General features: G+C 47.8%; 2 protein-coding genes across 3 annotated transcripts in view; one reads left to right on the top strand and one right to left on the bottom strand.

The window, feature by feature from the left end:
* LOC144719583 (ribonuclease inhibitor-like) overlaps positions 1–6,252 on the top strand; it is a 12,015-nt gene extending 5,763 nt beyond the window's left edge. Inside the window, exons 4-7 of the mRNA XM_078595654.1 lie at positions 508–580; positions 1,063–1,188; positions 2,058–2,296; positions 3,194–6,252. Coding sequence (XP_078451780.1) covers positions 508–580; positions 1,063–1,188; positions 2,058–2,296; positions 3,194–3,359 — 604 coding nt within the window. The 3' untranslated portion in view covers positions 3,360–6,252. The remainder of the gene's footprint in view (positions 1–507; positions 581–1,062; positions 1,189–2,057; positions 2,297–3,193) is intronic.
* On the bottom strand, positions 5,425–26,433 carry LETMD1 (LETM1 domain containing 1). 2 transcript variants are annotated; one of them, XM_078595656.1, is made up of 9 exons: positions 24,881–26,433; positions 22,428–22,543; positions 20,903–20,985; positions 19,692–19,878; positions 18,277–18,378; positions 16,982–17,134; positions 16,250–16,346; positions 15,352–15,515; positions 5,425–13,751 (listed from the first exon to the last, which is right to left on the bottom strand). In XM_078595656.1, the coding sequence occupies exons 1-8, from the start codon at positions 24,972–24,974 to the stop codon at positions 15,397–15,399; spliced, it is 951 nt and encodes a 316-aa protein (XP_078451782.1). In that variant the 5' UTR covers positions 24,975–26,433; the 3' UTR covers positions 5,425–13,751; positions 15,352–15,396. The 2 variants fall into 2 exon arrangements, with proteins under 2 accessions (XP_078451782.1, XP_078451781.1); XM_078595655.1 differs by having other exon boundaries at positions 5,425–15,515; positions 24,881–26,432.

Raw genomic sequence — 26,433 nt, 5'->3', positions numbered from 1 at the left:
GCCTTCATAGGTGCTCGCGAACAGCACTTGCCCCTACAGCCTGTTGAAGGCTACACGGGGAATCTTTGTCTTTGTTTGTTTGTGACCGTACCGTGACCACACCGGCCAGTATGACTTGGTGAAGTAGGGACGGCGGTGCCTGAACCGGTTGAGGTATCACTAGCCACTGATGTTAGTTGTGGCCACGCCCAACCGCCTTTGTCTCCCCAGTGGCGATGTTTACACACCGCACCAGGTACTCATTTTAGGCTGAGCCGACCTACGGGAGGCCCAGGACCGGTTCAGATAATCGTCATGAGCGGGAATCGAACTCGGGTCGCCGCGTTCGTAGCGCTAACCGCTAATCTACCGCTCCCCAACCTACGGTCACACAACTCCCAGGACTCAACGTGCGGTGTGGGGAGGCCTCCATGCAGCAAGTGGATTGGTAAAGGGCTCTGTGCATTAAATTGCTATTGCGTAACACCTGGTGGTCGTGATCATGATGATGACGTTTTTGTTCTGCAGGTTGTTTGGGAACCAGATGTGCGATGACGGCGTCTGTGCTGTGCTGAAATCTCTGACATCGGCGATCGCGTTGGTGAGCGGATGCCTGGTTACATCTCACCTGTCTGGCAGAAAGCGTTGGCCTGCTAAGGCTCCTTGCCGCTTACCTGCTGTGTCTAGGACACAACAGCGACATTAATGCCAACAAGACGAATGGTAGATTCAATTAATTTAACTTGCAACTGAGAAATGTTGTTGTGATGTCGTCCAAATACTCTCTGCCGCATCACGCTGACCCATCCGATGCAGAAGCCCTGGTTTATCCAATACAGCTCTCTTGTCTAATCCAATGCAGCAGAACCCTGGTCTCATGTGAACCAGAGCCCTCGGCAGACTTCAGGTGGTCTGACAAGGCCATCATGAGCCCCCAGAAAGAAAAACACCCAGTCCCGGGACTCTAACCCAGAATACGAGTGGTGCCATGTCGTCGCTCCGACACGGCCTTCGTCTGTGAATCACCGCGTCGCCGTTACGCGCCGCGCATCATTGCGGCGGGGCTGTGTTTCCGCACGTCAGGGCGGCCGCCTGCTGGAGCTCGACGTGGGAGGGAACTGCCTGACGGGCGTCGCACTGAGGGACGTCGCCTCGTACCTCCGCGCCAACACCGCCCTCACCGAGCTGGGCCTGTCCAGAAACCCAGACGTGGGTGACGCGCACGCACCATGCCGCCAGGTCCACGGTGGCTAGGGGATGTTAGCTGCCTCGCCTGGTATACAGGAGGTCGTAGCTTCGATCCAGACCCTGAAGCCCGACCCTGAAGTTTGCATGTCTCTTTCCCTGTGGATTTTTCCCCGGGTCCCTCGGTTTTTACCTGCATATTTAGTCAAGTTTTTAGTTGAGGTACTAGGGGGGGGGAAATCTCTAGCAGGGTCAAGGGGTCAACATGGGATATGCCGCCGATGTCGTCAGAATGCGCCGTTGCTTCCTTCTCTCTGCTACATTTTGGGGGAGTAGACCGGAAGTAGAGAACCATCCTTACAGAGAACAAGGTACCCCAGGTAACCCCTCTTTGTCAGCATTGTGTAAACTAAAGGCATTGGACTTTCAAATACCTTTGGAGAGGCAACACAGTAGGGCACATCTTAGCGTTATCAAATAGCGAAAGACAATTAATTAAAGCTCACACTTTACAGGTGACAGGATGCTAGAATAAAAAATGTAGTGTTGCCCCAGTAAAAATTATTCGCCTCTTGAATGCGATTAGTGGAGCCAAGATGCTCACAGTGTCGGACAAACATGATTCGTGGGCCGTTGCGAAGTGTTATAGGCCTCATGTGCTCATCAGTCATTGCACAGGGAGGACACGGCGGTCACTGCGTCATCTACGCGCGTCTCGACTCGCTCATCGCTGAGCATGGCTCGGCTTGTGGTGGAAAAACAACCTCGTGCCACGTGAACCGCGCCGGGCAAGCAGTCTCGGCATGGCCCAGGCGTGGCTCGGTTCTACCATGGACGAACTGAAGGAGTGGTCAATGTAGTTGTTGCTACTGCTGCCGCCACTGTCGCTAAAGGCTCTTCCAGAGGACTGGGCTCCGCTCTTCGAGGTGCTGGCGTTGCCGGGTTGCGGGCTGGCGCGCCTGGCACTGGAGGAGAACCGGCTCGGCGAGCGGGGCGCGTCACTGGCCGCCCGCGCCCTCGCGTCGAACCGCAGCCTGCGGGCGTTGGAGGCCGAGGAGAGCGGCCTCGGCAGCCTGGCCGCCCTAACCGAGGTGCTGTCGGCTCTGCAGGCCAACACGGGCAGCCGGCTCGGGTATGTACATTGAACTTTTTTCGCACCGTACGTAGCCAACTGTGCTAATCGGAGGTGAGGGGGAAAGACAACAAACTTAAACACAAAAAGATATTTTGATGAAATGAGTTTTCTATCTAGATTTAAAAGTGCACAGCTTCAGTGGCTTACTCAGTGTGCGAGAAAACAATGGCGTGTTGTGACATTAGCCGCATAGCCCATGTTGATCCCTTGACCCTGCTCTAGAGGTTATTTCCCCCCCCTTAGGACCGAAATTAAAAACTAAACTATTTTTACTTTACCAGGCAAGGCCCATTGAGCGACCTGGCCACAAATGATAGCTCAACAAAGTGGCTTATGATATGGAAATTTATAGCAACCAAATCATCTAAAGCAGCGTTCTTCAATAATCTTCAGAGGGGGGCCACTTTTGCTGATAATAAATCAGTGTGAAGGCCGCCCCACCGCCTGCAAGGGGTGTTTTCACATTTGTGTATTGTCGGGGGCTGCATGTTAAGGGGCCTCACTAAAGGCCACCAGGGGCCGCCAGTGGCCTGCTAGCCTTGCACTGAAGAACACCGCTCTAAATGTATGTTTCTAAATGCGGAGCAAAAACCTGGCGAAAAGTCCACGCGGCCACGGGGAGAACATGCAAACTCCAAATATACAGCAGGGATCAGGGTCGGGATCGAACCCACGACCTCCTGTATACTCGGCGAGGTAGTTAACATGACGCCACCATGGCCAGTGAGGGCCCTGAAAGGCCACTTATTTCCAGGGCTTGAACCCCGGCATCTATCTCCTCAACGTTCTGCTCAGCGTCTGTACATCAGAACATTGTAAAACCCCTGTGAGAAACACCCAGCCCCAGGGGCTTCGTGCCACCCTCCCATCCTGGCTCTGTTGTTGCCCTAACAGCTACCTGTCCCTGGACGACTCTGTGGAACGGAGTGATGATGCTCGCCGCATTTACCGGCAGCTCCAGCGCCTCACCGCTTCACGGGGAGGCCAGGTGGGGCCCGACCCCCCACCCACGGCCAGACACGTGGCCGCAGGCAACAACGCGGCCGAAGGGGGGCCGTGAGGTGTGTGTGTGTGCCGGTGCGGAGAAGCGTGCACAGGTTACGATCTGCCTGCTGGGGGCATTGCCAATACCGACAGCGGCAGCAATGAGTTGTATTCATTTTAACCCTTTCCTGTTCTGAGACATCTGTAAGTTGCAGGGTGGGGACCTTTCACCTCTGAATCTCGGAACGTGCAAGCGGTTAAGTGTTAATTTTATTTAGAGAGGCATAGCGCCGTTGTTTTAAAGACATTGTTATTCGCTGCAGAGAACCATCGCGACATGACCGTACTCAAATAATAGCTCGTAGGAGCCTCGATACCGATAAAGTTATTTCATTTTTTCTTCCGGTTTAGTTTTGATGTACACGTACGTCATCGGAATGGGAAAGGGTTTTGCAGACCAATATAATCCAGCATCATTTAAGGAATTTAATTCCACAGCGGTTTTGTAATTTTTGGTTTGATCAGTTCAGTCTGGCTTTTTAAGCAAATGCTGCTGGGTTATTATATCTTATTGGCCAGAGTACTCCATCTATCAAGGGTGGGGAACGTCCGGCCCGCGGGCCGTATAAGGCCCGCGAAATCATTTGGTCTGGCCCTGCCAAGGCAACCGCACAACTCGAAATTCAATAAATCTAGGCGCTTTTTTCATAGCAACATATATTTAATTTTGTATTGCCCACGAATTATGTTATTTAATATCCACATGGCCCTTGTTAGAAAAAAGGTTCCCCACCCCTGATTCTAAACGATGGGGTACTGTCCCAATGCTGAAAGCAATATTGTATAAAAACTGATTTTGCGTTGTTGCAGAACATTATAGCTAACAGCAAATGTAAATGGATCCGAGTTTGTGTTCATATTACACTTGCAACAATGCATCCATATCAAAATTCTCATGCTCATGATGTATGCATTCTCTCTCGTGTCCTAGAATTATGCATAAGTCACGCCATGTGTATTCAAATGATGTACTCATAGAACATTGAAGCATATGTAGCATACAAAACTACAAATGTAACGTAAAAATGAGAAACAATATGAATAAAATGTTGAAAACAAGACAAAAAAATTACATACCGAATCAAATGATACGTGAATCTTACAGGCCCAATCCACATACAGTAGTGAGAGCTGATCTAAAACACTCAACATTAGTGGCCTCGAGCAAGTGGTGGATATTCCACATTCCCCTGGTGGGGCTGTCGCACTGTAAACATGGGGAGGAAATATGGGCACCATGGTGGCGAGATAATAGCTACCTCACCTGGTGTACAACAGGAGGTTGTAGGTCCGATCCCAACCCCGACACCTGAATATTTGGAGTTTCCATCTTCTCCCCGTAGTCGCGTGGATTTTTCTCGGGGTCCTCCAGTTTTCGCTCCACATTTTGAGTATTTGGCCACTATACATTACCACGTGATGATGAAGCCACTTCGTTGAGCTATCATTTGTTGTCAGCTCGATTCTGAAAAAGAGCTACATAGCTCAGTGGGCCTTACCCGGTCAAAAAAAAACAGATACAAAAAAGTACTGTCCATTATATATTAAGTCTAGACCGATGGTGCTGTGTGGGCAGTGCGTTGACACAGCACGTGGATTATTTACTGCGGGCGTATATATATATGCGACTGCATCTCCGCACGGCATATCGTGTTTATGTTACAGAGACAAAGAGGCAGGCAGAGGAAAACTGCAAGGCCTTGAGCCCTTGACTTAACCAAAGCGACAGAGTCTATAGCACAGATGGCTGGGGGAAGGAAGTTCCAGACATCGGGGGGCAGCAAAAGTTAAATAAGCGACCCCTCCCACCGCGCGAATAGGAAGGTCATAAGCCCAAAAGTCCAGTCGGGGTTTCATGTAGCTCTTTTGTCACTTTGCGATCGAAGAAATTTATACCGATTTGTCGGAGGTCAATATAGGTCGTCCTGAAGGTAGACCCGCCCCTGTCATAGGAATATGGAACTTCCAGGACTAGCTCAAAACTGTATCCAGCAGACGGGCGCCCATCCCAATGCTCACGAGCGCAAAAATGCAGCACAAACATTCACACGGCAAGAAAGCAACCCTCACCGTCACACAAGTTCATTTTCCGCCAGGCACCTTTATTTCTAATATAATTTCTGCCTACTTACAATATAATATAATGATCACGCGGAAGATTAATAAATTATAAGTGGCATGCGTTCCATTGACAAAAAGTGTGCATGAGGGAGGTTTCGTACAAGTCGCTCGCGTGCGTGAAATTTGCCGACGCGGTGCGCGGGAACGGCCGTCGAGAGCCAAGTGGAACGAGAGGCTGCCTTCGTTACGCCTAGCTGGCGTCAAGGCGTAAACCAGGGGGTGTCAAACACGAATTGGATTCAAGCGCACCTCCCGCGGGCCACACAGTTGGGCCTATGAAAATTAATAGCATAATCATACGGTATTTATTTACCGATTCAAAATACGAAAGCGTGGGAAAAGGGGAGTTGATGTATGTTTTTGGCAGCAGGGCCACGCCAAATCCCCCCGTTTCAATGTCTGGTTTGAATTCGGGTTGAATTTAGGTTGAATGATAAAAAATATATGTATATATGGATAAGTCATACAAATTTTAACACGTGGCAGGCTGGAGGAAAGGGCTTGGGGGACCATGTGTGGCCCGCGTTTAACACCCCCTGGCGTGAATTAAACACACGGTTAAAACGAGTTGCTACGAAATGACCGACTCGGGGAAATAATAAAAACGAGTGCTCAATACACCAAAAAACTAGGGTTGTCACGATATAACTTTCACGAAACGATCGAAATTTTTGCAACTATAACGATTATCGGTTTCCCATTACTCTGAAAATTTTATTTCTCATTGTTACTGTTTAGCGTTCTTGTGGTTTGCTGTACCTCCGGTCCGAATAAAGATTCCTTACGAAGTTCTTGAGATGCAGCTTGCTCAACATAAGCCCTGCCCATATGCTTTTGAATCATTGTAAGTTTAAAAATAAAATGCTTAAAACTGTAAAGTTATGCAAAAAATTAAGACTTAAATTACATAGGGAAAGTATAACACTGCGCTGTCAATTACTCTACAAAACGTTTCACAAGCAACTAATTTCATGGGTAACAGCTTTAGATTTTTTAAGCATTTGAATGATTCTTTTGTATTGTTAGAAATGTTTTTCTTGAAAATATAATTTCATGGGATAAACCAGCAAATCACGATGTCGTACAACCCCAGTAGAATGACGTCAACCAGGGTAACCCTGTACAACAACAACCCGCCCTGGTGTCACCATGGTTAGAGCACTTGCCTTTCAACGGCGAGACTGGTCCTTGCCATGACAATGTGGAATTACCACCACTCGGCTCAAGACCGTCAATCGAAGTGAAGGCCGCCCAACATGCGATTGAGCAAATAGGCACCGAATTTCGACGGAGATTTGTTCAAATAATCCACGACACATGTTCAGTAGGCTTTCGCAGTACATTATATAAAACAATGCTAAATTCAGGTCAAGTATCGGACACATAAATTACAATGCAGCAACGACAACGCACGTTTGGGTTATTCGACAGGCACACACAGCACATATATTTTTTTGTTATGCCACTCCAAGTGCTTACATTCCTTAGTCAAGACATGTCAACCAAATTACGGGTATTTTAAACTAGGATAAACTCTCATAATGCACTGCAGGAATAAAACATAACAGCACCAAGATAGAAATCCATGATCTTTTGGCAGAACGGGCACTATAACCTCCACACACCCCCATACGGGTGTGTTTGTGCATCTGGTCATGGTGTTGGCCGTACTACACCCCTCCTCCTGTGCTGCTCCGGCCTTAACAGGGCACACGCACATAGACACCAATAACAATTAAAAACACACAACAGCTGTCATTCACCACCAAGTGGTGAAGTCACCGCAGGACTTGTGCCAGGTTAGGTTCACTTTGTGGAAGGCCCAGGCTTACTGAAATGGCTGACCAATACATACAAAGATACCGACATACGGTCAAAGATCTCCCCATACAAGTGCTGCTTTGGGAGCACCTATTAAAGCTGTCACGGAGCCCAATGGGTTGGTGTAGCCAGTACCATGCCTGGCCGTCTTTGTCTCCTAGGGGAAGTCGAGGAGCAGTTCAGCTTCCATTCGCCAATGACGGTGGTTGTAGCCGGGAATCAAACTCAATAGCACAGTAGTTGGTGCACTGTGCTACGATCGTGGCAAACCGGCGTTCAATTACCAGGCATGATACGCATCAATTGCACGTGATATCTGACCCTCTGTGAGCCTTCTATAGATCAACTGAGCCTTAAACGGGTACAACCCACATTGTACTAAGATCAGGAACGGGAAGACAAAGGCGGGCAGCAATAGTTCTGGCTACCCCACTACCTCGTGTGCACTGAAGGCCTTCTTAGTAGGGGCTCACAAGCAACACTTTTGCCACGATGATCCAAGGGATTACACGCGTTCACACATAACTGCAGGGGAGTTGTGGTGGAGTGGTTTGTCCTCTGAACCCAAAAACTTGGGTTCAATTCGTGGACATTTTCACCAGTAGCATATATGGCTTGGCTTTCTCCTAGGTAGACTCGGCCTGAAATGAGAATGTGGTGTTTGGTTGCTCAACAAACCCCACTGGGAAGACAAATGGGGCCATGCGTGCATGGTGTGTGCCCCCCCCCCATCCCCCTTTATGTATCACACGTCTCCACGCTCGAACGAGCATCAGACTTAAGCTGGCAGTGGAAATTCCACATTCACATGACAGCGGTTAACTGTAGTAATAGGTTTTTACCCTCTTATCTGGCAGCAAAACTGACACCTTTATACAAGGGATCATGTTTGCATTAACCACAACACTTGCAGTCAAAATGCAAACAAAAAGACAACTCTTATAATGTATGCACTGTCCTTGAAATTGTTTGGTCCACATCCGAGACAGCTTTTCTTAGAGCCTAGTCTCACATGGTGTTGTTGGACCAGATGACGCCAAAAGGCGCACAACTGAAAAGCGGTTAACTGCTCTGCGAGCAAACGACTGTTGGCTTCCCACAAAGCGCGACTCATTTTTATCACTCGTACACAAGAGGACGACTGATGATAAGCCGAATCGTTTAGCGACCGGGATCCGAGGTTGCGGAGCGCCGAGCATGGTACCACCAAGCTGTCGGTTTGTGTGAATGGAGCGATCAAATATCACGAACGGGGAGGGGGGGGGGATCTCAAATGATTGTGAGCACAATAGGATCTCAAGTTACACATGTGCTCCCCCCTTCAGAAGGTGCAATTGTATTCTATCGTACAGCAACATGATCTGGAGACAAGTGCCTATATGTTGAAGTTGGGCAGGAGATGGTAACCTCGCGGTAGCGCGACCCGTCACCTGTTTTTGTTTCACAGTAAAAACACAAATGAACCACAATACCTTGCTGATATCGTCAATGAGCATAACGCATTACGCAAAACTCTGGTCATCCTCGCAGCAGTGGCTTTTGGCTAGCCATCGAACAAAGATGGTCACTGCATCGCCACACTTTCAGATGCACTTCTGCGGCCGTCTGGAACGCTCTTTCTTTCCTATATTAGGAAGCCACTGGAGCTATGCACTTTTAAATATAGATTGAAAACTCGTTTCTTTAGAACTACTTTTTTGTGTTTAGTTTGTTGTCCTTCCCCCCGCACCTCCTATTAGCATGGTTGGCTACGTACGGTGCGAAATAACTTCAACATACGTACATACAACTGACACCGTCATCTGTGTGACAGACGTCGTGAATTGGAATCCAGATACGCTCAAAAGGTGCAATTATCAGGCACAAAAAAACTCGGGAACAATGAATCGATGTCCAGCGTTACAATTCGGAAACAAAACACTTTGATAAAAAAAATTCAGGCAAAAACACCTAAAATGTTGCAATTTAAATGAAAGTAAAAAATCGATGCCTCTGAAATGTCGCAGTGAAACTAGAAATCACTATTCTAGATTTGAAGTTTTCGTGACTGCAAGGATCCATACTCTTTGGTTCTTTCGGTAAAGTCATGTAGGTGAAAAAAATAAAAATAAAAAATAAGAATAATTTAGTTATTTCTATTTTTTTATTCTTATTTTTAATTTTTTCACCTACGTGACTTTACCGAAAGAACCAAAGAGTATATATCACTAATATATATAAACCTTGTTAGTATAGCTTGTGATGCAATGAACATTGTCTATAACCTTAGAGAAACACAACTGTGCTGCAGGGAAATAGGTAAAAGTGCGGGTGTGGTCTTTGATGTGAGTGGTGATAAATAAAACGAGCAGATTTCAACTCAAGCAAACGCTCATCAACTTAACCCAACATCGCATACTCTTGCACGTTTAAGAAACTACCCAAAATGTGCAAGCAACCCGATGCCCTGTAAGCACACAGCACTGACCGTAACGTTGCACCTTTATCCTATTCCAGGAAGGAACTTCAACAAACAAAAACAAGCAGGTGCGATGTAGCAGCTCAACAGCTAGGCCAGCGCCATTGGTGAAGGAACCTATTACTTCCCGGGGCTGAATTGCAACTTCAAATTACAAAGATAAAGCTCCCCCGTATAGCCTTCAACAAACTGATAGGGCGAGTGCTGTCAGCGGAGCACCTATGAAGGTCGGCACGGCACATGATGTGATGGGGTTGGTGGCCAAAAGCACACACGGCCGCCTTTCTCTCCCCAAGTGCTGATGTTTGCACACCACACCATGTACTCATTTTAAGGTCGTGTCAACCTAAGCAAGGCCTAGAAGCGGTTCAAACATTAGCCACTGTTATTGATCTTGAGCGTGAGTCCAACTCGGGTTGCCGGGGTCATGGCGCATTTCCGTAATCACTGCCGCACCGCCCTCCCCCACCCACCACTGCAAGGACCTCTTGCATTCGTAGGGGGGACGTGAGCGCACTAGAATTAAAAACACAGCGTTGGCAAGTCAAAAGCATTCCCATCTCGTGCGACGCTTGCAGCGACCTTTGAAGCTAATTAGCGGGTTGTTTATAAAAGGCAGTTCCCATGTGGCCCCGGGCTGCATGAAGTAAAGTCATGTGCCTGATACAGCCCGCAGGCCACATATTTCATTCTTTAGCCCTGATCTAGGTTGTGCTTCAATGGCCGTTCAACGTTAGTTCAGCAGTAGCCGGGCGATAGTGGCTACGCACGTGGCCTGTAATCCAACACTGTGGAGGCAGCGAGGGTTGGTGGATCGCACACAGATGTTGAGAAACTCTCTACCCATAGGCGTCGAGGTGCAATACCCTGGCTCGCCAGGAGAAGTAAAGGTACAGCGAAAATGTGGACTCCCACCTGTTCTGTCTTAGTGTTGCCGCCTTGCACGCGTGGGTTGTTTCCCCGTTGCTCCGGTTTCCTCCCACATGTAACTGCGCATTGTTTGGCCAATAAAACCTTAATATGTAGAGGACCGCAGAGGTTGGCTGCCTTCCCCGTGGTTCCTCCTCGAATCCCTGAGTCATCCGCTCTCTACGAGAGCGAGCGAATAATGGGCGCATTACAAGCTGCCGTTATTATATTATTCACCAGCGAGAGAAGATATTGTTTCGTGTAAAAATGCAACTTTCAGTCAGAAGTCCATTTCGCAGTTTAGGTATAAATATTTTTACTTACCCAGGAAAGGCTTGGGTGAGTCTCCAGATTATTCCTCTTCTGAAGGGTGATGCATGAAGATGTTTGGCCAATTCTGTTTGACTTTGTGTGGGAGGAAACTGTAGAACTACGCATACAAGGGGGTAACACTCAAAGTCTCCGCACCGACCGATTCAAGAATCTGCCGCTGTACTGCCATCTCCTAGCCACCGCACAGCCCTAGCTTATGATATCAACTTTGTATTGCAAGGTACGTCTCCCATCCAGGAATCAAGCAGGCTCCACTTTGCTTAAGATCCTGATATCCGACGAGGTGAGGCATATTCATGGCGATTTAGTCATAGGCAAATCAGTGAGAGTGCCACGCTTGCCCGAGACCAGGGGTCGGCAATTTGCAGCTCCAGAGCCGCATGCGGCTCTTTAAAGGACCGCTTTGTGACATTGTTTATTAAGGACCACCGTCTAATATTCACATGCATTGCGGCTCTTGAAATAGTTTTTTTACCGAATTCGAACAAAAATGGCTCTTCTCTAAATGTGGTAGCCGACCCCTGCCCTAGACTCATTTGTGCACAATAGCTGCACCGCATAGCTGCACAGTGAAGCATCCGTGGCAGCCTCAATGCTAATCCGCAGCCACACTGCTCGAGTCCCCGCACTTCCATTCACAAGCAGACAGCCCCGTGGACCCCGGTTACAATACACGATTCTGTGGGTGCACGCTTGCGAGCCGCCCCAAATAAACGGAACCCAACACAAGGAAGGGGAATCTGAAGCCTCTAATTGTGATACGTTGCCCTGTAGCCAGGAGCCCGTGTGCCACAGGTGAATTACCAGTGGTTGTGTTTTTGCAGACGCAGAGTTAAAATGTCACATTGCCATGCTTTGTAAAAAAAAAATTCGGAATAAAAATAAAACGGCACCCAATTTACCTCTTGGCAGGTTGTGTTTTCCTTTAATAGGCTGAATGTGTCAACACAGCCTAGTTTTTATAGGTAGCAGCAACCTTCCATGTCTGGCAATGCCCTAAACAAGGCCGTTCGCTTCGTACAAGCACACGAGGCGTGCGTGCCAACAGCTTAAATGGTCGTTCAGTACATTACCGATTGCACCATCACTTTCTCAGTATATTACTGAGCAAGTGATGGTGTAATCGGTAGGATTGCACCATCAGGTCCGTTTCTAAAGCGCAGCATCATTAGCCTGGCTGCTAGCCATGGCTGCTGATGGAATGATACGTGAGGAAGTATTATGGCTGTAGGGTCAGGCAGAGAAAGGCGTTGGGAGCGCAAGGCTCCCTGTCAACGCACGGCAAAGCGGCTATTAAAGGAATTTGCATGAAAAGTCAAGCATTCATGACTCGGATGAAAGCCATTCAAAGGCCTTTGCTACTACATTAAGTATTTTCTTAAATACAATGTTACCGATGCTATTCGTTACAAAATATTTTAGCAGTATCATTTTAAATATGCATTTGTCTTGCACATTAACTCTTTACATGTATTTTTTGTTATTTTCACTCTATTCTAATTTACTGCGTCTGCTGAATGCGCGTCCGGTTAGAGCACATGACTCGCAATCGTGAAGAGTTGCAAATTCAAATCCTGGTCATGGTTCAGTCAATTTTGCCCATCATCCCTTGGGACTTGTAAAATGAATACCACTTTGTGGGAAGCTCAAAGACAAAGATCACCCATATAGCCTGAACAGACTGTTGGGGCAAGTGCTGTTAGCGAGTACCTATGAAGGCCAGCACAGCACACAAGGGGGTGGGTGGCCAACACCACGCCCGGTCGCCTTTGTCTCCCGAGTGGATACATTTACACACCGCGCCAGGTACTCATTTGAGACTGCGTCGACCTAGGGAAGACCCAGGACCGGTTCAGACAATCGTCACTGGTGTTGACCATGAGCGAGAATGAAACTCGAGTCCCCCGGTTTGCAGTGCAGCGCGCTAACCGTTCCACAGTGGTCAGCACACGCAGACACTGGTCCCCACCACAGGTGTGTGTGGGATTTCCTCTGCTGGCACAGGGTAGCAGCCGCCAGCACAAAGCGTCCTGTCCGAGGCTTATTCTATTAAGGACCACCATGTAGTATTCACATTCCATTGCAGCTCTTGAAAAAGTTGAGGTTTTGCCCCAAATTCGAGCAAAAATCGCTATTTAAGAGGGATCAGTGGTGAATCTCACCAGACGCAAGTGGTGAAAGGTCAAAGGTGAAACGAACACTTGGGAAATGGTGTACGGTTTGAGCAACAACGCATCACCCTGTCAGTGGCTGTACGACAAAACCATCACAAAAACCATCGCCGACTGGCCACATTACAACGCTACAGGCAGTGTGGTATCTATCGCACAGAGCTGATAATCAGCTACGCAACGACTGCGTAGGTTTTCACGGTTGTGCCGTACAAGCCTCCAAACCTGTAAACACGACAGAGAGCTTATAGCTGTATTGAACGACCCCCTATGCACGCATACACACCCCCACGTACAGCTTTATCCGTGTTTACAATCACCGTCACACACGTGCTCGCATTATAAATGTATTTTCCACGACAGAGAAACGCGAGCCATTAAATTGCGGAGGTTGCACGAGCGCTTAGGCGAACGGGTGAACGGATCTGCCGGCTTCAGAGCGGCACAGCAGCCGCCGCCATTGGGCATTGTGGGAAATGAGCGCTCGCTGTTGCGCGACGCTGAACTCCATCTGCAAACTCCACGCTCTAGGCAGCGTGCAGAGTGTGCACTTCTCCTTGTGTGCAAATCTCCTCCGTCTTAACGTCGGTCGACCCTGTGGATAAACAGGTCCCTGCCATATGAATGTGGCTCAGGGGGCACTAGCAGTAAGATATATGAGTGCCATTATATTTCTCGCTTTTCAGCAGGTGAACCATTTAACTTTATTTGTCTGGCTAATGACAGGCATGTTAGCCTTGGCGATCCACTTGTGTCCACAACTGTAATGTCCATGTTTGTCAAATGATGGGAATATTGCCATTGTGTTTTGTTCCCCTGGAAGAAGTAGAACTAAAACAACCCACTAATAACAGGCGGTTTCCATTTGTACACGAAGTGTCAGAGTCAAATTGTCTCCCCGCTCTAACAAGCAATGGGGCTGCCCTCATTTAGTGATGACCATGATTGACCCTTGAATGAAAATTCCATGGCAGACCCCGGTATATCCACAAGACAACCACAATTCACTTCATTTGTTTGAACCTCGCGCGGTGATTATGAACGATGTAGATCTCCCCTAGCAAAAGGAATATGAACTCTCAAACTTTTGAGTCAAATTAACTAATTAAAGCATCATCCATCATGATTCAAATAAAACTGTGAACCATTAACCATAATCTTTCATTATTTTCAGGAGGATCTGCCTCCATTGGATTTTTATTTTAAGATGTTTTCAGCCGTTTAATGAGTGTTTACATGTGAGAGAAAACCAAACCACCCGGAGAAAGCTGTGTGTGTGTGGTGATCAGCAGTGTGTGTGTGTAGTGACCTCTATGTGTTTGTGTCGTGATACCTGCGAGGGGAGGGGCAACGCTCTATCCCCCGTACAAATGTGAACAGATGGAAATTTAGTCCACACTTTGCTGTACCGCGTTCTCCTGGCGAGCCACAGTATGGTTCCACCTCGACACCCATGGGAAGGACGTTTCACAAAATCTGTGTGGTGATCCACCAACCCTGGCTGCTGCCTCCACAGTGCTGGAATACAGGCAGCCATGTGCATAGCCACCACCACCCAGTTAAATACCGGGAGCCACCAAAGTGCCCTTACAAGGGCACCGCATTGGCGAGATGTTAACTGCCTCACCTAGTATACAGGGGGGGCTTGGGTTTGATCCCGACCATGATGCCTGCATATTTGGAATTTGCATGTTCTCCCCGTAGTTACATGGATTTTTCTCCGGGTCCTCCGGTTTTTCCCTCCACATTTGTAAACATGCGTTTAAGAGTAATTGGCCACTATAAATGTCCACGTGATAAGCCGCTTCGTTGGGCTATCATTTGTGATAGCCAGGTCTTACCTGGTAAAATAAAAACATAGTTTTAGTTTCGTTTGACTAAATGAAATTGAATTGTACTCATGTACATATGTTGAAGTTATTTCATTATGAATTAACTGCATTATGAATGACAGTTTAATTTGCATCTGGAATATATCCTTCTTTAATAAAGCGCAGGGTATTTGCTCCTGCAATGTTTAAGCAGGCAGCAGAAATGTCACATTTCTATAAAGATCTCTTCATAAAGAATTGTTTTTGCAGCATATTCGCGACAATGCAGACGTGTTGTCTCACACCACCCCTTCCTTCACGAAATCTTCAGGCGAGGCAAACCTGAGCGTCAACTCCTGAGTCTTCGGGGTGTGAGGGAGTTACCGCAATGGAGTTGATGAAATGCTGTGAGGAGAAGCGTCACGACGTTTATGCCTGCCCTCTCCGTGCTGGTGGGTCCACCGGAATGCTCCAGTAGCTGATGCTGTGCCGTCGATAGTTCTCCGAAAGCAGCACCGTGGCGAAAATGCGCAAGGATACTTCACAATCTGTAAAAGCAGAACAGGAAGAGTTGTGGCGTTAAGACAATGAGCTCAGCGGAGAGTTACATGCGCATGGATCCCATAAACGCGTTGGAAGTACCAGAAGATGTATTTATACTGGAGGAATTCGATGAGCTATAAAGCTCTTCTTCACAGATGTCCAGTAGGGGGCGGGTCAGGACATTACAACAACAAAAAATACAAAGACACTATAAGAGTCCAAATTATGGGAAAGGTAAACAAATCACTTTAAAAAATACAAATAAAACGAATCTATTTTTATCTTACCAGATCAAGCCCACTGAGATATTAACTTATTTTTCAGAAGTGGCCTGGCCACAAATTATAGCTCAACAATGTCGCTTATCATGTGGAAATAATCGAAACAATCTAAATGCATGTTGTTAAATGTGGAGAGAAAAACCCGGAGAAAAAAATCCACGCGCCTCCTGCATACCAGGCGAGCACAATAACATCACAACACCGGGTCCCCCCTTAAATAAATAAAAGTAGATAAGTTCAAACCGGCTGTGCCTTCCCTAGCACCAACAGACACCGAACAGTGTGATGAAGTATGGTCAAACCAACCCCATTAATGATATGTGATCGGGAGGGCTTAATTCAGTAGTGGGTTAATATAGGACTGTAAATGATCATTAACGCGTTGTATGTATGTATGCTGCACTTCTTTCGGACCATACGTAGCCAACCTTGCTAACTGGAGATGCGGGGGAAGGTACCTGACAGCGACGCCGACAGCAGCAGCCACTCCTGAAGCCACTGCCTGCACGCCTGGATCCCCAGGGTGTACGGGTTGAGGCCCCTAACGTAGCAGGCCTGACACACACGCGGGGGGCGGGGAAGGGTGGGGGGTTAGAGGGGGGAGATGTACCAACGCGGCATGAGACCACCGCGCACTCTGTGGGCACGGCGTGTCACACGTGCGACGTGGTCGCAGCCGCAGCTTGCTATGCATTCCCAACGTACAGCACTGCTGCACTGCATCACTCGCGACACGTCGCACCCACAGCACATCGTATCCAATCGTGACGTATTTCACGAGCCATGTCCGTAACACCAAACTTACACCTCGCAATTTTTACAACACGACTTGTCCTGTTTGCAATACAAACTGTGTCAACGCAATAAACGATGTACACACCACACGCCGCAGAAACGATCTCCACTTACCACGTGTACAGCTCTGAGCCAACTTGTGGTGAGGTCGCGATGCGTGGTGTGGACAACTTTGTAGTGGTACAGTCAATTAACTACGCCCAGCCAACTGCACATGCAGCCAATCGCGCATGCGAGCGCTGGCCGGCGCGGTCGAGAGTGGTGTGCGACCCCACGGGTTCACGAGCAATGTCGCCGGGAGGGAAGCCGCGCGATCCCCGCCACTCCTTGCTCGGCTGCAGGGAGAGCGGCCAACTCCTCCTCCTACACCTCCTCCTCGTCGCCTATGCTCTCACCTTCCTGACCTCGTCGTCCGTCAGCTGCTGCGGCCCCATCCGAAGGAGTGCGCGGTCCAGGTGGCCGATTTCCGTGGCATGAGAGAGAAGGCGGCGGCGGAGCCACGGCGCCGGCACGCGCGCGGTGAGCGCCATGACGCGGCTCAGGGTCCTCTAAACCCGGCACAATGAGCACACACACACAGAGCCAATCACTACACACACACACAGCCGGTCACTACACACACACACAGCCAGTCACTACACACACACACAGCCAGTCAGTCACTACACACACACAGCCGGTCACTACACACACATACAGTCACTACACACACACATACACAGAGCCAATCACTACACACACACACAGCCAGTCACTACACACACACACACAGCCAGTCACTACACACACACACACAGCCAGTCAGTCACTACACACACACACACACAGCCGGTCACTACACACACACACAGTCACTACACACACACACACATCGTCACTACACACACACACACAGCCAGTCAGTCACTACACACACACACACACACAGCCGGTCACTACACACACACACAGTCACTACACACACACACACAGTCACTACACACACACACAGTCACTACACACACACACAGTCACTACATACACACACACAGAACATCACTAGACACACACACACAGAGCCAATCACTAGACACACACACACAGAGACAATCATTACACACACACAGCTGTTCACTACACACACACACACAACCGGTCACTACACACACACAAACACAGCTGGTCGCTACACACACACACACAGCCAGTCAATACACACACACACACACAGTCACTACACACACACGCACAGCCAGTCACTACACAGCCACGCACACAGCTAGTTACTACACACACACACACACAGCTGGTTACTACACACACACACAGCCAGTCACTACACACACACACACAGCCAGTCACTACACACACACACACAGCCAGTCACTACACACACACAGCCAGTCGCTACACACACACACACAGCCAGTCACTACACACACACACACAGCTGGTTACTACACACACACAAACACAGCCGGTTCCTACACAGACACGCAGTGGGTTACTACACAAACACAGCCAGTCACTACACACACACACACAGTCACTACACACACACACAGCCAGTCAGTCACTACACACACACACACACAGTCACTACATACACACACAGTCACTACACACACACACACAGTCACTACACACACACACAGTCACTACACACACACACACAGTCACTACATACACACACACATACACAGTAGCTTACCAGCTGATTTGCCTTTAAACTCCAAATGTCTAGGGGAGGCTCAGAGAAGAGGGCCTGCACCGACCGGAGTTCGTTCACGCTGGGCTGCCCGTTGGTCTGCACCTGCAGAGCAAGAGCACAGCCGAGTCAATTAACGTGAAGGAGCCGTTCGCTGCGAGACCAAAACAAGGTAGACAAACCTCGCATGTGAGCGGATTTGAAACTGCTCCCCAACATCCGGTTTGGTCCTCAGAAGTATTTTAATCCGTCGACAACGTTCCACTTCGAGCCGCACGACGAAGGCGACGTCACGAGGCACGATAAGTTGAAGGTTGATTTAGTCAACAATGTGAGAACTCACGAGAGCAAAGTGGTCTCTTTTGCAAGAGTGAGCTGGGTCAATAAATTAGAAAAACAAAATAATGAAATAAAGTACAGCAACAGATTACAGTCGACCTAGCGAAGGCCCAGGACGTGTTCAGATAATCGCCACCAATGTCAGCCGTGACTGGGAATCGAATTTGGGTTGTCGAGTTTGTAGCAGAGGTCGCAACCGGGTACCCGATACCCGCACCCTACCCGATACCCGGCTACCCGTACCCGGCCGGGTACGGGTACCCGTTTGCGACCCTAGTGCGGCCGGGTACGGGTAAGGAATCAAAACCCGTTTGCGACCTCTGGTTTGTAGTTCAGAAGCTCAAACAGCTGTGCTACCGCAACAACAACAAAAACAAAGATCCCCCATATAGCTTAAACAAACTGTTTGGGCAAGTGCTGTAAGTAAACAACTATGACGGCCGGCACGACACACGAAGGTGTAGGTGGCCAGCACCACACCCAATCAACCGCCTTGGTCTCCCCAGTGCTGAGGTTTACACACGGCACAATGCACCATTTATTATTAAATTTTTAACGATTTACTATTTTTATATTTACCAGGTTAATCCCACTGATCTATAAATCTCTTTTTCAGAAGCAACCTGGCCACAAATGATAGCTCAACGAAGTGGCTTATCACGTGGAAATGTATAGCAGCCAAACAGTCTAAACGCATGTTGATTTTAAATGTGGAGGGAAAAAACCGAAGGACCCGGAGAGAAATCAACACGACCACGGGGCGAGAGACTTGTAAACTTCAAATATACAGCAGGCGTCAGGGTCGGGATCGAACCCACGACCTCCTGTATACCAGGCGAGGTAGTTAACATCTCGCCACAGTGGCGAGTCAACCTAGAGAAAGCCCAGGACTGGATTAAATATTCGGCAATATGTTTGGTCACGAGCGGTAATCGAACTTAGGTCGCTCGGCTCGTAGCAGAGTGCACTAACCGATTTGCTAGCGCGCACATACACACAAACATGTAACGCGGTAATGTGGCGAGATGATGCCGCACCGTGTGACGGCGTCACAACTTGCGTCTGACGCGTGTGCGCACCTTGTGGCAGATCTCGAGCAGCGTCCTCTGCTTGTAGGTGTCGGGCAGCTCCTGGGCCTGGGTGAGCAGTAACGGGATGACGTGCGCATACGAAGCAGCACGGAGGTCGTGGTAAACCTGCAGGAACTCCCGCTCCTGCTGCTCGCTCCAGAACTGGCGGATCAGGAACTGCCTTGGGTAGATGTACCTGCGGAGCGCGCGGCACGGCTCACGAGTTACGGATGGGGATGGCCGACGACGGAAGCATTGAGGCTCAAGGCCGGGAGGGCATCACGAGCAGGAATGACGGTAAAAAAAAAGCTACCAAGTCGGCCCATCAAGGCAGTGGCGCAGCGTGGTTGGGACAGGCCCCACTGCAATGAAGGAAATGCTGCTCCCTGTTTAATTCGTAGCCCGGCGCCTGGGCCCCTCTGGCAAGTGGGCCCAAATTGCACTCGATAGCTATGCCAATGCATCAAGGCAGCCTTCACTCTGCTAGCGGCCCAAGATTACACCCACGTGTTCACGCTCTAACACAGGTGTTCACCTTCGAACGCGACGATGCTCACTCTGGCAGCGTGTGGCATGCCGTCACATTTAAAAACACATAAGACCTTTTTGTTGCCAGTCTTGCCCGTCAAATTCGCGTATGTGACGTCACGACAACAGAGTTTTCACGTGATTCTCTCGATTGGCGAGGAGCTAGGAGATTCCCAAGGTGACGTGTGCTCCGAAAAAGGTTGCACAGCCCTAGTTTTAACAATGCTCATGGGCTACATTGATCTGAGAGACCAAACTGCCACTTGCAAAGGAAACCCTTGTTTTTTCAATTCGGTGATTAAAGCAAAGCCTATCACAAGTTAATTTACGACAACGCAAGATGTTACAAGAACCCATGGTGAAATCGCCGAGGAATGCATCATAACATGGAAGCTAAACCGGGCTGAGCCTGGACAGTGTTTGAAATGGGTGATCACAATGCACGTAACAGGTGCTGCTGCCAGGCTAAGTTATTGGTGGAGGGCAGTGCAGGAAAATTCACTGTTGTACTGTACCATGGTCCAACGTCTATGCTCCCTGTCTTCACCAACTCGTACTGACCAGCGTGGCGAATTATGATTTTAAAAAACCCAGAAAGGTTTTCGGGCGGCCCTCATCCGACAGTGGATTGACAAAAGGGCTGTTTGTGTACATGACGTTAAAGAGCGGGGTGTCGTCGTACGGGGACTCACATGAGCGCAAACACCGCGTAATTGGCAAACGGAGGAATGGACAGCAGCACGAGAGGAATCGCCTTGATGATGTCCCTGCGGAACTGTCAGACGGTGACACAGAGGAGACACAAAACATGCCCGTGTTGAGGATTCGGTCTATTACACTGATCGCTTTGTCTCATCCGTACTGTGTTCAACCGCCGCAAACCGCAGGTCAAAACGCTTTTCTTTAAGCATCTTTCATTGCACTGCCCCACTTTGACATGACCTCACATTGTTATAACATTTCTCAGTTTCAGTGCTATTTGTTGCTGGTTTCTTGGCGCTGCGGGGCCTTTGGGCCTGTGCTTAGCAACCGTGAGTAGATGGGCGGGACACCGCAACACTGCAGGGCCTGTATCTCAATGCCTTGCAGCGCGAGGCATTTAGGTCACCACCGACACCGAGTGCTGTTGATCGGAGTCAATGGCGACTAGCGGTGGCTGAAAAAAGGTATGACGCCATGCCAGACAGGATGGTGCAGATTGGTATAAACATTTGTAGATGAGCTTGCATTTTTCCTGGTGTGTGCCTGAGTATTTTCTGTCATGTGTGAGTTTTATCAAGGTACTCTACTTTCTGGGCGATGGTGGCTATGCATATGGCCTGTGATCCAGGAGGCATTGAGGGCTGGTAGATCGCAGACAGGTGTTGTGAAACTCCCTTTATGTGGGTGTCGAGGTGCCATACACTGGCTCGCCTAAAGGTGGCGGTACAGAAAGTAGACTAATCGCCACCTGTTTCCATCTGCACAGGGATTGTGTTGCTCCCTCGTGCAAGGCGTGGGGTTTCTCCGGGTGCGCTAGGATAGGCTGAAAACATCTTACAATAAAAACCCAATGTTAAAAAAGAGTCCAACAACTCTGTGTGGCTTTCCTAGATAAGGACGAATAAGTAAAACAATGTATTCTGACATCGAAACACACACTTGTTAAAACTATAGCCGATGCGTAACTATAATCAAGTGCTTTGGTGGTGGGAGTTAGTGGACCACACAGAGATGTCGGGTTCAGACAATTGGGCTGTCGAGGCAGTACAGCAAGTAAGATACTGACCTATCAGTACATATCTTTCAGTGGCGTTGTTCTTCACAGTACTTTATCACGGAGTAGATGGTGGCTCTTATACAATATGGAGCAGTAAGGGTTGGTTATTGAATATAGGTTTGCCCCCCCCATCCATAAATAGTATGGAGAGCACGCATGTCAGCTGGGTCTCCTTAGCTGTCTCTTTAAATAGATTTTGTGATTTGAGACTATTGTTCCAAACACCTGCTTGCCTGGACATATATTCGACCTTGAAGCACAGCAATAATTGTACACGATCTCTATCCATACGTTCTTGAATTCAAAAGTAGCAATCCTCATGCTCTGCCTTTGTACGCGTGGGTTTTTTCTAGGTACTGGGATGCAGAAGCCTGCTGAAAGAGGCTTGGGACTGTGAGGCTCTTCCAGATGAAGAACTACACTGTTCTGTTATTGTTGTACAATGATTTGTTCCATACCTCTCTGAGTTTGTCCATATCTCTGTAGGTGAGGTTTTCATAACCAAATCCTTCGGAACTCAACTTCCTCTTGATTAAAAACACTTCTTTTGCATCCACCATCAGCAAACGGAAACCTTGAATGATTTCAACCAAAACAAAACATAAGCAGACAACACTTAGAACAAATTCGAGGTGCCAGAAAAAGTTAGGTACATGTGTTAGTAATATTCTTTGGGTATTTTGGTAAAGTCACGTAGACAAATTCAAAGAAAATAACTAAAAACTACGACATTTCGATCACAACACGAGCGATCGTCATTAGGAGGAAAAAAGAGAAGGGGAAAGTTGCCGAGGCAGACTGTTTTAAAGGTTTAAAATGGGTGTAGCCCAAGGGTCATAAACGAAGTGGACGGGGCTAGTGATGTTAATGTGAGAAATGAGCAAGTTAATGTAAGATCGGAGAATGGCCTCCAAGAGGGCGCGGAGGTGGCTGTGTTAATGTGAGAGATTAGCAAGTTCATGGAAGATCGCAGAGCAGCAACGTCGAGCTCGGCGAGCGAGGTGGCTGTGTGAGTGTTGGAAATTTTACTTGTTAATGTAAAATCAGAGAGCCGAAAAAAACAACTAACATCGGAAGGTGGTAGGATGGGAACATCGCAGCCAGTTATGACTTAAACTGATTGAGAATGTCTTTCCAATGATTTCTCAGTTTATACCCATCTTCTCGATTGAAATTGTGTCTGTGTCTGTATATGTGGATGGCTTCATGAACTAATCTTTGTTGATAGCCAGTGGATTTGCAAAATACCTTCGTCTTAGAGAAATCATTTTCGTGTGAGCCCACCACATTAAAACAATGATCAGCCACGGCCGAGGTATTGGTACTACCGTGTTTCAGATCTGCCTTATGTTCACGGACATGGTTCGAGACATGTCGCTTAGTTTCCCCAATGTAACTATTGCTGCAGACACAGCTTAGTTTGCATGTCAGGGATCACATCTTTCACAGATGGGATCAGATCACAAATTGTATCTACTGTGTTAAATCGAACCTGGATCTTGTGTTTGCTCATGATTTTGGAGATTTTTTTTGGTGACCCTTGCTATGTATGGCAAGGTGATGGTTTTGATTGGGTCCTCAGATGGTTCTTTCCCAACGGTTGAGGTGATAGCTTTACGGATTGTGTAGTCTGAATATCCATCATCTTGAAAGCTTGGTGTACGTGTTCCAGTTCACTGGCTAGGTGGCGATGGTCAGCAATACATCGAGCTCGATGGTGTCGAGTTTTGATGAGGGAATTCTTCTGGGATGGATGGTGGTGGGAGTCAGGTTTTAGATATGCATCCGTATGGGTGGCTTTCCTGTAGACAGTGTGTCCCATTGAGCCATCTGGTCTCCTTTTGGTTAAAACATCCAAGAATGGTAGCTTGCCATCCATTTTCCACCTCCATGGTGAATTTGATGGCTGGGTGTATGGAATTGATGTGGTTGAGGAATTGGTTCAGAGCTGGTCGGCCATGTGGCCAGATGACGAACGTGTCATCTATGTACCCCTTCCACAAGGACGGACGTAGAGTGGATGCCTGGATGGCATCTGTCTCAAATTTTTCCATGAAAACATTGGCTACAACTGGATAAGGGAGAACCCATTGGGGTACCTTCAACTTGTTTGTAGAAAGTTCCATTACAGGTGAAGTAAGTGTTGGTGAAGCAATGTCTCACCAGGGCCGGTACATCAGCATTGTTCTTGTTGGACCAAGTCTTCAATGATTGCAATGGTGTCATGCACAAGAACTTTGGTAAACAAAGAGACTACATAGGAACTAATGAGCAAATCACTTGGAGATAGTGAGATGTCCTTAATTAACGATACCAAGTGAGCTGAGTTAAGTACAGCTGAGGTGGTCTTACCAGTGAATGGTTGTAAGGTCTCAAGACAGAAATCGGGCCAGTTTGTAGGTGGGTGAGTCAATGGTGGAGACGATAGGACGAAGGGGTGTACCCTCTTTCTGGATTTTTGGTAAGCCATACGATCTGGGTGGTCTAGCAGCAGAGGTTTTAAGGAGAACCGCTTGGTTGGTTCGATTAAAGATGTCGAATCGGTGATGATGTTGGTTTTCGTAACGAGGCTGTTGGTGAGATCTCTTAAAAAATGGGTATAGCTACCATCATTAAGTAGGTCCTGAATTTTGTTATTGTATGTAGTTTTATATTCTTGGTTCTTTCGATAAAGTCACGTAGAAGAAAAATAATAAAATAATAACAATAAAACAATTAAATGTGGTTTTGTCCATGATTAGTTAGTAATCTCTGTGTTTTGGTCTGATAAGGAAATAAAAAGTGAAGGGAGGTAACCAAGCTTGATATGCGGTGGCAAGGGTATTCCAGAAACGTGGAGCAGCAACGCAGAAATCATTTTCCTTTAGTTTTATCAAATGGTAGGTAAATAAAATTATGCGATGGCACTTACCTCTCATGAAGGTGGAATAGAGTTTGTAGAAGTTGGGAAAATTGCGGAGCAGGAAATCCTCATATCTGGTGTTCGCTTTCTTGGTCTTGGACATGACGGCACTGGCGAGGTCCTTGTCAGCTGATGTGATGCTCCTCGAAGGCACCGAGAAGCCCGGTCTGCTTAAACATCAACATAATTGTAAATTAATCTGGAGCTGGGAAGACTGGTTCATTCAGTCAATTAACCGAGTAAAAATGTACTCATTTTTTTCGTGAATTATTTGGACACTTTTTTTTAATAGTGGGCTTCCCTGCATTGAAAGCAGGGAAACCCCTACAAGCCAAGACCAGAGTGACGTGGCTGACGATGTCACAAAGCCCTGCCCATCACCTCCTTGTCCAGCAGAACACGTGGGAGCAGAGATTTGTTTTCTCAGACTACTTTCAAGTTGTCTGATTAGTAGAGTAATCGAACTGATAATTGGCCATTGATTACTTGAATTACGGGAGAGTCCAGCTCTATACAAGTCACACGATGAGACACAATCTCCAGATGCAATCCAACATCTGCCCAGGTGTGATGGAGATGGTTGCCACCTGACCTACTTGTGCAGTAATCCACCACTCAAGCCAATACATTTAAACGCCGTTCCACCCGTAGTTGACACCTTGGGGTTGCAAGCTTAGCAGCCGCACACACCTGCACACCGGCACCTTGGGAGGTGGGGTTCTTGGATCACCCCGAGATCAATTACGTAAGAAGCCCAACCGACTGGGCCGTAAGGTGGCAAGCAGATGGCGGTACAGCAAGTAGGATGCTGATCTACGTGTATGGATTGTTGTTTGTGCGTCGTTCCCCAGTACGCGCGTGGGGTTTCTTGGGCTACTCAGAGTTGCCCTTCCTCGCAATTTAAAGAGTCCAGGTCAGCGAGGGGGCCTGTTGATGACAGCACAACAAGTAGGTTGATCATCTGATTACCTTTACGACCGTTTTAGTTTGAGACCTTTTTATTTGAGTATCAAAAGGGCTGCCGTGCAGTGACAACTGTACACGATCTATATCCAGTACACATTTCGCTCTGAGATCTGCCGACAGCACAATGGCTCAACTGTACGCGGTATAGGGTGCACAAACAATACACATTGCATTTTGACTTAGAACTTTTGTGACTGCAGGAATTCATATTATTGGTTCTTTCAGTAAAGTGACGTAGATAGAAAAAGTAATAATACAATTTTTAATTTGAAAATAATAAAAGCAAAAAACCCACGACGTTTCGATCGCAACACAAGCGGTCTTCATCAGGTGGAGAAAAAAGAGAGGGGCAAGCCTCCAAATGCGACTGCTAATAAGGGCTTTCAAAGTGGGCAAAGCTGATTTGAAGCTTTCGTGACTACAGGAATCCATTCTCTTTGGTTCTTTCGGTAAAGTCACGTAGGTAGAAAAATTATAGAACACGACGTTTCGATCGCGACGCAATCGTCATCAGGTGGGACAATCACAGGAGCAGTTTTTCTTGCTGTGGTTGTGAGCAAAGGGGCCCTCCATAAATGACGTCACGCACCTAGGGG

The sequence above is a fragment of the Lampetra planeri genome, chromosome 6, assembly GCF_965212315.1.
Source record: "Lampetra planeri chromosome 6, kcLamPlan1.2.h2, whole genome shotgun sequence".
Taxonomy (NCBI): Eukaryota; Metazoa; Chordata; class Hyperoartia; order Petromyzontiformes; family Petromyzontidae; genus Lampetra; species Lampetra planeri.
The sequence above is the reverse complement of the archived record's forward strand: the minus strand, read 5'-3'. Positions and strand labels throughout refer to the sequence as shown.